Source organism: Sander lucioperca, chromosome 7 (assembly GCF_008315115.2).
Source record: "Sander lucioperca isolate FBNREF2018 chromosome 7, SLUC_FBN_1.2, whole genome shotgun sequence".
NCBI lineage: Eukaryota > Metazoa > Chordata > Actinopteri > Perciformes > Percidae > Sander > Sander lucioperca.
The window spans coordinates 9,220,689-9,233,107 of NC_050179.1; the positions used below are offsets into that span (position 1 = coordinate 9,220,689).

The 12,419-nt window shown below is 42.9% G+C and overlaps 1 protein-coding gene across 2 annotated transcripts in view; it reads left to right on the forward strand.

Moving 5' to 3' along the window:
- The window catches only part of tspan18b (tetraspanin 18b), a 33,297-nt gene extending 20,878 nt beyond the window's left edge, over nt 1–12,419 (forward strand). Inside the window, exons 3-10 of one of the 2 annotated variants that reach the window (XR_004897893.1) lie at nt 7,896–7,991; nt 9,087–9,281; nt 9,564–9,638; nt 9,764–9,862; nt 10,120–10,296; nt 11,092–11,175; nt 11,436–11,691; nt 11,773–12,419. Coding sequence is in view for 1 of the 2 variants with exons in the window: in XM_031283118.2 (XP_031138978.1) it covers nt 7,896–7,991; nt 9,087–9,281; nt 9,564–9,638; nt 9,764–9,862; nt 10,120–10,296; nt 11,092–11,175; nt 11,436–11,483 (774 nt within the window). In the remaining variant the exon portion in view is untranslated. Of the gene's footprint in view, nt 1–7,895; nt 7,992–9,086; nt 9,282–9,563; nt 9,639–9,763; nt 9,863–10,119; nt 10,297–11,091; nt 11,176–11,435; nt 11,730–11,772 lie in introns of those variants that run through there. The other variant, XM_031283118.2, reaches the window with a different exon arrangement.

The following is a 12,419-nucleotide window of genomic DNA, read 5'->3' on the forward strand; positions in this document are numbered from 1 at the left end:
TTTTAGTATTAAAAAAATGTTGTTTAGTATTTTATTGAGATCGAAAGTTAACTCTTGATCTTTTGGAAACCGTAGTACAAAACAACCTCACCACAAGGTCCATCTAATAGCTGTTCCTGAACTTTTGATCACGCAGTCCACCTCAACAGTTGGATTTTCCCAGTTCTTGTCCATGTTGGCTTAAGAGTGGAGATTAATGTTCATTCTTTACCTTTAGAGTTAAACTTATCAGAAGGAAATAGAAATTTTAGCATCGACATTTGCAACTGGGCAAACTACATCTGCTGAGTGAGATTGTGTTAGTTAGACAATTAAAAGCTCCAGTATAGTAAATCCAGTAATAAATCAAAATGATCCTTTTAAGGTCTGTGATAAAGGCTTTAAGCAAGCATGCATTGCTCCATAGTCACACAGTCTCACAGTCACAGAGTTACATTAATTACCACATTCAGTACAAGGTACCTCTGCTGAAGCAAATTACAAGGCAAGATAAAAGAATCATGAACTTTCTGCTACACTGTTCATGCACAGGCATTAACACACATTTGGTTTATTTCTACGAAGTTCTCATTTGCAATAGGGCCTCCAATAGACGTGGATATCTCTTTCATCTGAGGCACAAACATTCACACGCTTTATCCTCGAGGCTTTTGTTTTAATCTTTGCATTGCGCTTAAAACTCCAGCCTGTAACACAAATTAGGTTACACTGGTACTTTTGCTGTTTTTCTTGAACTTCATCTGAGTGTATAAAGGTTCAGATGTGTGTGTATTAGGGGTGGAACGGTACACAGAAGTCACGGTTCGGTTCATACCTCGGTTCAGACATCACGGTTCGGTACGAGTTCAGTACAATGGAGGGAAAAGCAAAACAAAAATGCAGAAGGCAATTTTTTTTTATTGTGCATGTCTCAGGCTGTACCACCTAGTGTCATACAGTCTCTCCCCTGAGCTAGCTGCAACAGCCTAAAGTGTGTAAAGTAAGATATAACAGTAAACAATAAGTACCCCACATCATCTCCAGACTCCATCTGTAACTTGTAAACAAAATAAGACAATCAGCTATAAAACTGAAAATACAGCATCTCTGTTCTCTGCAAAGATGAACTAAATTACCTGATTAATGTAACGTTATCACAACGTCTCATTTTTCACCGCAGAAAGCTGCTCCCTGCCTGGTGTAGCTAATACAGTTAGCCTGAAGAAACATCTGTCCCAACTAACGTTACGGTTCGCAGCAACGCAGCAACGCTGGAAACGTAACACTAATCTACAACAGCAGTCTTATCCACCACTCTCTCGCCTGTACTACTGTAACTGACTGGGAAACCGAAGTTTTCCCAAACTTGCGATCTTAAAGAGGCTGGCGGGTCCTCTAACTCTTGTGGGTCGCCACCACTCGCCATACCCGTCCTTAGTGCTGTTATCTCTAACTCACTATAACTGCATACATAGGCGGAGCTCGGCTACATAGGCGGCGCGCCAATCAGAGCTTCAGAGCTAAGGCGGGGCTACAGATTATGTGTCCCTAAAGAACCCGCCTATCTAACAGTAGTACATTAGTTCCGCATTACATTAATTAATTTGCACGCAAGTTTTATTTATTTTTATACCGTGTATTCTCCGTGTAAATTAATGCACCGAAATGTGACATCCGTACTGTTTCGGTTCAATACGAATACATGTACCGTTCCACCCCTAGTGTGTATGTGCTACAAAGAGTCATCAGTAAGTGATGAAACAGCTTCTAGGCCGTCCACACTAGTGAACTAGCTGTATTTAAACTAACATATGGCCTTGCAACAGGGTGTGAGTGATCGCTCATTAGACAAATGACTGGCCAAGCTGTCCCTGTGTCGTAAAGTGCTCGGCTCTGTTCCCCTTTGTTTTCTAACAGGAACTGGTGCTAAGTGGAGATGCCAAACACTGCTCTGCAGACAAAGGCCACTCTCACCACATATCCGGGTTGCCGTGGAGACCAGGGTCCTTATTGGAGGGCTGGATAGATTCCAACATGTGCTAAAAACAACCCCAAAGGATTTCACAAAATTGTGTATTTGAGCCATAAGAAAGTCACAACTCTGATTATTTTTTTCATCGTAGCGCACATATTTCTGTTCATTGTCAAGATTTGGTGACTTACAAGCACTTGTGTGTGTGAGTCTGTGTGTATTTTGTGCTTCTGTGCATGTTTATCCTCCTATGTTTCCTTTTGTGTTTAGTCCCCTGAGGCTGAAAGTGTTGTCTTTCCTTAAATCTTCCATTGTTTACTTCTGCCAAGGCCATCTGTGATGTAAACTCTTTATATGGAGATTTGGCGAAGACAACAACCTCAGCGGTCTAGGTATAAAAAAAGGCCGGGAGAAAACATCACCAACATTTTCATTGTCTCTTTCCTGAGGGTCAAACACTGGTCAAACTAGAGTTGGGGAGATCATTGATTGGTTTTGCAAACTTTTTGTCAAACTGATATGTATTGCCCTCCTCATGACCCTGACATAATAAGAGGATCTTGACTAAGATTGTGGGAACTTGCAGAATAGAAGGCACAAGTACAAGTAGGATCGCAGGGAAACAATTCCCCCTTTTGTTGTCACCGTAATTATTGAGCACAAAGCCCCAATGGCAATGTGTCATCCTGCAAAGCACCCACTGGGAAAAGCCTGCGCTGAGTCCTACCAGACAGTTAGATGCAGAAGTGTTTATGTGTTCATTGTGTGCTGCTACCTCATGCCCTTACTGCCAGACAACCAGCGGACTAAAGGCTGGAACTTCAGGGGATCAATGCATCATTGACCATGTGCCTGGGCCTGGTATTGATCTAGCCCTGCGCAGCCAGTTTCTATCTTCACTCGGCCAGATAGAGGTGCCAACACAAATAAGTGAGAATCCCTGCTTTGAGAGAGCAAGGATCACACACACTACTGTTTAATAGAAGCCAAAATCTACTTATCTCAATCACATCCTCTGCTCTTGTTAACCAAGAAGCTATCAATGCCCTTCCCCCGTCCAATCTTTCTTATCTAAGGAGCTTTGGGAATCGATTTCTCTGTAGGAGTATGAACAACTGTTAGTACTGAACTAACAGCTGGATGTGTGCCCAGCTGGGATGTCAAGAATGCGGCCTGCAGTGCTGTTGACAACACATGGTCAGTGAGTTTCTGACTGTGCATGTGTTCATTTTGGGAGTCTTCTCTAGTTAATCAGCCTTTTGTTCAGGAGTGTGTCAGCTGCCTGGTCAGAGGACTTCTGCCCTCAGGGGTTTCACACAATCTCATTTCCAAACTGAATGGGTCAGGAGAGCGCCACTCGCAGGCTCAGATAAGAACTGCTTTAGATTCACTGCACGTAATGCAACAATGGACTGAAATGATAAATGGCTTTGCAAGGCAGAGTAAATTCATCAGAGACTGCCTACTTTTTTTGTGGTGAACTAGCAATGTCCGTAATGTGCAGAAGCTGATAATGTTCACCTTTCAATTAAATTCAATTCAAGGTTGCTTTATTAGCATGACTGTAGGTACAGTGTTGCCAAAGCACAAGCAAAACAGCATAACACAGTAACAATTAGAACATTGACAGCATTAAGAAAACAGTAACATGTAACATAAAAAATTGCATGTACACACTCACTTTCTTTCTCTCTTTTGCACACACACACATACGCATGTACACACACACACACACACACACACACACACACACACACACACACACACACACACACACACCCACACACACATACTCACATTCTTATATATGTACTGTGAAAACTCATTAGGCTAAGCTTGCCTGAGGCTAGAGCATTTGTATGTCTCCACCTGAGCATCTTACCAACATTAGGACCTTTGCTACAAGCCTAGCAGTTTCTTCAACTTCCTAACCCGGCTGAATATCTACGCTGTGCTCTCTGTGTGAGCTACACCCACACACACTGTGTGCCTTTGAGCTACTTTCGTACACTTTCTCTTTGTGGTTGTTCACCGTTGTCTGCAAGCTGCATGCCCTCTAAAGCAGCATACAGTGCTATAGCTGCTTATCAGTCAGTACACTTCAAAGCTCCTCAGTGTGACAGCACAGCCCAGGGCTCATTCTCTCCTAATTGGAGGTTCATTAAGGGACATGGTGCACCTCAGGGGAGCCCTGCTCACTGCCAGAGGAGTCTGTCTTTATTCGGATTTTGGAGTGTTTACTTGCTGCGGCTGATTTAGGAAGTCATGGAAAGATATGAAAATGGGTTTTTAATTGAGATAAAGGCTGATGTGGCATGTGTGTGGTCCCTTAGTGTCAGTCAGAGGGTATTAGCGCACTCCGGAGAGCGCTTTAGAGTGGCATACAGTAGATGGAAAAACGCACCTGCTCCAGCTGCATCAGGGAGCCAGAGGACGAAATGTGCCGTCCCCAGGGTTCAACTGCAGGTGATCATTTAAAGGGTCAATGACATTTAAAGGGGTCAAGCTCCCACCCTTATAGTCTCAACAGGGTTTCAGTATTAATGATTATTTGTTATGCAGACTCACGCTGAAGATGAAGTGAACTGGCTGGTTATGGGTGGGCACAGTTTGGCGAGGAGCAGACACAGTGTCCTTGTTGTCCTGATCCATTTGTCCGGGGTGGTGGCCAGTGAAACAGGGGAATATGGACTCACTTCATTAATTGTGCCGAAAGTGTCAACTTCAAGGAGAACCACCCAAGTGTGTATTATTTATTTATGGAGTGCTCTAAATGCAGTCTATGTCTTCCTTATCTTTTAACCACATTAAGTTAACGTTTGATAGTGTAGATGCCGGTCAAACATATCTCTGGTTTTCCGAGTTAAATAAATAGAGGCTTGTAGCAATGTGTCAGAATTCCCTCCCTTCATACTGAGAAGAATGTAGGTCAGATGGGTTTGTCCTCATTACAGAGCTCTGGCTTCTGTCAGTACTGTGAAGTTGATTTAGGATCACTTCTCATTAATCCACTATCAAACTCAACCATGCCTGGCTCCACAGCCCAAGCTGTCTGTGGATTGGTCTTCGCCAAAAGAGTAAACAATGGGATCTTAGTGCCATGTGGCATTTCATGATGTCGTTAACAGGAGACGCTGCAGACGTAGACGGAGTTGGCATTTACTGGAGACCTCAGGGCAAAGACTGCCACTTAGATTGTCAGATTGAGGACATGCATACAGTATTTCCAGCTAACAAACACATTGTCTGCAAATATAGAAGTGCAATATTCCTTCCTTACCTCATGTATGTTTATAATGGGTGTTTTTTGTTATACAAATACAATGCCACACAACTCCTTATCTTGACACAATGCTTGCTTAGCAAAGCAGCATACCTGAGGAGGATCTGCCTTTAATCTCGTAGTAATTTGTCGATGTTGTTATAAGGTTGCAGCTCCTGAGGTGTGAACCATGTTTTCTCTTGTCTACATAATGTACTCTGCAGAATATTCAGAGAGACTTAGTGGTCTGATCACTACAGCTGGGTGATCGATGAGGACCTGCGATCCCATGGGAGTCATGGGAATATACCAGTTTGTTTGCTCTGCACTTTCTCCAGGGTCTCTGTGGCAGTTTGATTTATACTTTGCTGGTTTGCACCATAGGCTTGTTATTTGGAGCTTGGCTAGGTCCATATAGTCCACTTCATTCTTAAGCATCCAATGCATTTTAATGCAGAAAAGAAAATTGGCTCCAGATCTGACAGTTGGTTTGACCCTGAAATGGGAGCGAAGAGCAAAAGGGTGAAGCTGGAAGAGAAATCAGATATTTTGTTTGGAGAATGAGATGTGAGCTGAGCCCTGAGAGTTTTTCCATCCGATCCTTTTCTCCCATTCCTCCCCCTCCTCATCCCGCCTCTTCATCCCCTGCTCCAGTAAATACAGTTTGCACTCTTCATAGGGGGCCAGGACTAACAGTGGAGGGATGAGAAAAGGGCCTTTTCTAATGCTTTTCTTCGGTGAGACTGTAATGTATGCAAATCTCAATCAAGACCTCCTGTGCCCTCATTAGGCCTTTCAGTGGGGCTTAGTAGGAGGGGGGGGTAATTAAAACCCATCTCAGGAAATAAGGCTATTGGTTGCTCTCAGAGTACCACTAGGGGGGTGATCAATACCTAAGCATATCATTATGATTTAGAGGAGGTGTTAAACCATAGCTCTAAATCAATTTCCCTGAGTCTGGGGAAGAAAGGAGAGGAAAAAAATAATAAGCCCTCAGGCTGGTGAGTGGAGGAAATGTTCTCATTCTATGTTAGCTCACTCCCACAGCAGACAAAAACTGCCTCCACATCTTTAGTATTGTTCAATTTTATTGTCACTGCAATTTACATAAGCCAACAATGAGACAAAAAATCTTACTCGGTAGCTCATTGCATATTGAAATTAGAAGCAGGAGGAAAAACAAACCAGTGCAATCACACCATAATAAAAGAAAATCAGACAAAAAAAGATACGGGTCATGACTTTCTCATTCGCACAATTGCCATACTTCTGTGTGAAATAATAATTTGCAGCAAGCAATGAGCAGTTATTGTTAAAGAGAGTGGCTTGGGGGAGATTATGGTTTATTTCACCTGGAAATGTGAATTTCTGTGTTGGAAGAGGTGAAAGGGTCAAGGCTGAATTCCTTTTGAGCGACAGCAGAGCCCTTTCAAAGATGGACAGAAATCAAAGAAATCACCGCTGCCTCAGAGAAGCAGAGAGATTACCCAGAGGAGTCATTTCACAGCACATCAGGTAATGAAAAGCAAACTACAAAGTATAGACAAAAGAAGTGAAAAGGAGGCATTTTTTTGCAACGTTTTTTTTTTTTTTCAATTAGAGGTGTCTTGCTGCCCCAGTTGTGTAAACCTATTTACAATTCCTCTTGTAAGTTGCTTTTTAATCTGCTTATTACTCAGCCTCAATCCTGGCTATCACTATGGGAGGGAAAATTAATAATCACAACTACAAAGCAAAGAGTGCCAGTTCATTTCTGTTAAATAATTAATTTTCTTCTTTTACTGAGACTGCAATTATAACTGCCCCACAGATTCTTTCCACTTCAGCTTTTGTAGATTATGTGGAGATGATTCCTTAGACAATTCCTATCCTCCCTGAGGGGAAAATCTTCATTTCTAGCTTGGTAGGTTAAACACAGGCTTCAATGAAGGCTTTGTGGTGCATCAGATATATATAGGTATACACCGTCATTGATACTGAGGCACCCATGTTGTCTCCTAATGCAGGAGAGGTGTTGTTCATTAACCCAGAGTGCCTCCGGGACGGGCCCTCATCAGGGAAAGTGTGTTTATGTCAGATAGAGGGTTTGGCTGATGGGAGCACAGGGATCCTGCCTCTCATTACATTAAGTAGAAGAAGCTCCATGGTAAAGGCCATACGTTGTTGGTTAATACGCATGGAGCCCCAGTCAGAATTCATATCCTTAAAATGTTCTGAGATAGACAGCCTCTGGAGTCACACTGAACCTAGGGACCCCCATCTGTCCAGAGATTGGAAGTGCTGATACAAAATCAGGCCACCTGACTGTGAAAGCGTGTTTTAAAATTACATAAGTTGTCACAGTGTGTGTTGAGATGAGTTGTGTCAGGTTGGGATGACATTGTGTAGCCCCAACTTGTACTTAGGGATTGCTGAGAGACTACCGAGGTACCGTGCACCTGAGAGGATAGTACAAGGATTTTCAGCTGAAATTGGACCAAATGAACTGACAGGCCTGTAAGTGTGTATTGTGTGTTTGAGTGGCAGAACTCATTAAAAATGTGAGCAGAGTATTATTTTCTTGGCAGATTCATCTAAATGCCTATCCAGAGTGCAGGAGAACAGGAAGACTGTGAGCATTTTAGAGGATTCATTAAGTGGCACGTTTTAATGTTTATTTTTTATGTTGATGTTTTTTTTCAGGGGCAGGGAGAGGCTTCAGCACGGGGGACAACCATGGAGGGGGACTGTCTCAGCTGCATCAAGTACCTCATGTTTGTCTTCAATTTCCTCATCTTTGTAAGTATTTTTTCATCTCTTTCTCAAAGACCCTTAATCTGGCTATCTCTGAAGTTAGTGTCAATCTAATGATTTGAGATGGGCTTCTGGCTGCCCCCTGCCCACCTGACTAATGGAGCCACATTTGCATTTCATTAGATGGAGGCAATCTTGATTCTATCAAATTCTCTTTTGATTAGATTTCAGTGTGTGGACACACATCTGAGGCACACTCTGCCATGAAGAGTTTGTGACTGGCACCTGAGTTTATCAGTCTTGATCAGACAATCAAGGTTCCTGGATCCTGTTAGTCTGAGCCTGTAAAGGGAGGGGAGGGGGAGCTGAGTAAGAAAGGTTTGTCTCTTTTTCTGCTTTATTAAGCGCAACCAAACCATTTAGAGACTACTGAGACGCGGTTGTTCAAGGCCGGGGTAATAATGCAACCAGCAGAGCAAAGAATGAACTTGTTCGAATCACTCAATAAAAAAACACTGTTTTTCACTGACATCTTTTTGTTTCTCTCTCTCTCTCTATGGTCATTTCACAAGCTTGTAACACAACAGCATTTTTCAAGCCCAGTGAGCTTTCAAAATGGCTACCTCCTCTCCTCACACCATAACCTCTGCCTCAGACATGAAGAGCCGTTCATTTGCAGAAGCCCAGGTCTCTCCCTATGACAGGAAGAAGGGGATTATGGTAGACGTGTGTAAGGCTCAGATCTCTTCCACCCCCTACCTCAATACCTTCTTTTATTAATCACATGAGTCACCCCATGGTGGCTGCAGATAGGGTTTTAGTGAAAGGGAGAATGGGAGAGGATGGAGGCTGCAGTGCTGTGCATTTCTTTAGCAGGTTAGGGGGTTAGTTGAATCAGGATAGATATCTCCACCCACCCCCCACAAAGGCATTATGGCTCTGTAGATACCCAGCCTTTTATCTGTCCTCAACTCTCACTCCAACCTGTCAAAAAAGTACAAAACTATTTTCCATTATGACATCTTGTTGAATGTTTTGTGTGCTACTGGGGATACCAAGCTCTGAGTTCCTATTCATTTTTAAAATACAGACAATTTCTGTTTTGTCAAACTAGCGTCTTCTTTCCTTTCCCTTAATCAGCTGGGGGGCTCTTTCCTCCTGGGAGTGGGAGTGTGGGTACTGGTGGACCCCACAGGATTCAGGGAAATTGTAGCAGCCAACCCCCTGCTATTCACTGGTGTCTACATCATCCTGGGCATGGGAGGCATGCTCTTCCTTCTGGGCTTCCTTGGCTGCTGTGGAGCCATCCGCGAAAACAAGTGTCTGCTCCTCTTTGTGAGTTGGCTGACAGATTTAAAATGTTGTTTTGTTACTGATCTTGTTTGTGTGCATATGTGTTGATTTTTTTCTGTCAGACTGTCATGCTTGAAACCAAAAGCCAAAAGAGCAAAATGCTCTTTTATTTGCCTTAGTGCCTCGAGCCTCATGCATAGTTAATGCTGAGTGAAGCAGGCACAGCCAGAATGTGATTTTAACTGACAGGCACTTTTTCTGCCACTCATCCACCTTCTTCTACTCTCTCTCTCACTCGCTCATATTTCTTTTGTCTTATTGCAGTTCTTCATGCTCATCCTCCTCATCTTCTTAGCAGAGCTGGCTGCTGCCATCCTGGCCTTCATATTTCGGGAGCATGTAAGTTACCTCAGTATTTCCCTCATCGGCGCACTGGTGTCCAGTGATCTTTTTTGATGTAATGGAAACGGATATCATCCATGTGGTGACACTAACCTTTTGTCTCGCTGGCTACTTTTTTTTAGCTGACCAGAGAGTACTTCACCAAGGAGCTAAAGAGACACTATCAGGGCTACAACAACACTGATGTCTTCACCTCCACGTGGAATGCCATCATGACTACAGTAAGGCCACAGCACACATGGCAAAGAGCTTACATACTGTAGCTTTTACCAACTCATTGCTTTCACCAACAGTCTGTGGAGACAGGAAAGTTTGCAGCCTGAAATCAGGGGGCTATATTTTATAGATAAATTCTTATACATTTAGGTCAATATTCATGCTGGATTGGTGCTCTCATACAGTGGACCACAGGCCAGTGCACAAATAGGCACTCAGAAATAAGGCTTTCTTCTCCTATTCTCTCCTCTCCTCTCACCAGTTTGACTGCTGTGGAGTGAACAGCCCAGAGGACTTTAAGGACAGCCGGTTCCGACTGATCAACCAAAATCATATGGTGCCAGAAGCCTGCTGCCAGCATGCCAGTCAGAGCGGGGAGTTGGCCTATATCGGCCAGGAGCAGTGCTTAACAGGCAATATGATGTTCCGCAATAACAAGGTAACTTCTGACATTTACCACGATATCCTCTCTCTCCCTTGCCCTCTCTCTTTCTCCCTCCTTCCAAACCACCTCCAGGCCTAATTAGAGCAGGAGACAGCTGAGGGGTGACATCCAGGGACATTCTGACTCCTCCATGGCTGATTAGTACTTTTGGGTGTCATAGGAGGCCATCTTTCTATGTGTGTGGAGACACCAGTATATGTATACATCTGACAAGTGTGTGTGTGTGTGTGTGTGTGTGTGTGTGTGTGTGTGTGTGTGTGTGTGTGTGTGTACATGTGTGTACGTGTGTGTGCGTGTGTGTGTACGTGTGTACGTGTGTGTGTACGTGTGCATACATTGGTAAATTGGGATTTTTGTGGAGTACACATGTGTGCAAAAATAGAGTATAATAGTGTATGAATATGTGAAAATTAGGTCTTCTTCACAGTTGCACACATGTACACCCACATCTCTGCTTCCATGTGTGTAAAGAAAGCCTTGGAGTGAAATGTAATTACAGTGAAAGCTGATAGGAAAAGGTTTTCACCACACTCTCCACCTGTTATTTTTCAAACCACTAGAACAATGTGAGATGTCCACAATGTGTGTCTCTCTCTCTGTTCATTCACACAAAGAGCCCTCATTAAAAGGCAGTGAGGCTGGAGGCCCTGCTTTCCACTCATTCAACTAGGCCTTTGTTCAGAGCCTCACTCGATTGAAGCTGTGATGTTACTTTAATTGTCTCTGTAATTCTGCAAGTTTATTGCCAATTGATTCTCTGCTGAACATCATGTCTTTGTGTGTCCACAGGGCTGTTACTCTGCAGTAGTTGACTACTTTGAACTGTACATCTATGTGGCTGGAGCGCTGGCCATTGTGGTGCTGACCATTGAGGTATGAGGGTTTTTCATCTTTGTGAAATCATCACATAAGCAGCACTTTATTTGTCTCTCCAGTAATGTGAATATTCAATTCTGCATTAAGCTGAGGATATTTGTCTGAATGTGTGTTTGAAAGCTCTTAGTATGGCAAGATCTCCATCTAGTGGTGGGACATGGTGCTACAGGAACATAGATTAGACTTTAGAAATGGTTATATATATATGTCTTTTTTCCATGTGCTAATCATTTCTTTTTTTATTTTCCTTTCCTCAGCTCTTTGCCATGGTCTTTGCAATGTGTCTCTTTAGGGGAATCCAATAGAGCTGCTCCATCTGTGAACTTCTTTTAAGAAAAAAGGGATTTTAGAAGAAAAGAACAAAATGGACACTTGTAAATTTGTTGATCTCTTTTTCTATTGGCTAATTGGTAGAAAAACAAACTCTCAAACTCTTGTACTTCACAGCTGGACTTTTGAGGTACTGGGTGGCAAAAAAGCAACACACACACACACACACACACACACACACACACACACACACACACACACACACACACACACACACACACGCATGCACAAGCATTGATCTTGAGTCAGTGATACATTAAATAAACACACACACATAAACCATAGAGAAAGTGGGAGATCAGAGACAAAACTGATGTAAAAAGAATTGTGTGTAAAGTGGAAACAGTCATTTTTGGACCAGGTCTAGCACAGACTGGTGAAAGTGGACCAGGCATGAGGACCAGGTGAAGCCTGAGCAGAAGGCACTGCACTGACTTTTGGATGAAGAGTATTTATATTAAGTAAAGTTGGCTTAACTGTAAAAAAAAAGAAAGAAAAAAAGAAGTGTTTTATATACACTTTGGCTGTTATCTTTTTCCTGCTCATACTGTATACTGTAACACTTCCTCCCTCCGTACGCCTTTTTTACAGCCACTCTTCTGCTGTATTATATAAGCTGTGTGTGTGTGTGTGTGTGTGTGTGTGTGTGTGTGTGTGTGTGTGTGTGTGTGTGTGTGTGTGTGTACTGGATGCTGTTTTTGAATGTGTATGAACTAGTTTGTGAGCATGTGCGCGTGTGGCTCTTCATGACCCCTCCCAAGCTTTAAAGCCAACCTCTGATTTTTTTTCTATTTGTATGGTGATGTTTATTGCAGTAGTGGTTAGAATGTGGTTTTAGGTGGTGAAATGTATGTGTATGCATTTGTATTAGATTCTTGAAAAGTCAATGACATAAATGGCATTCTAAATGA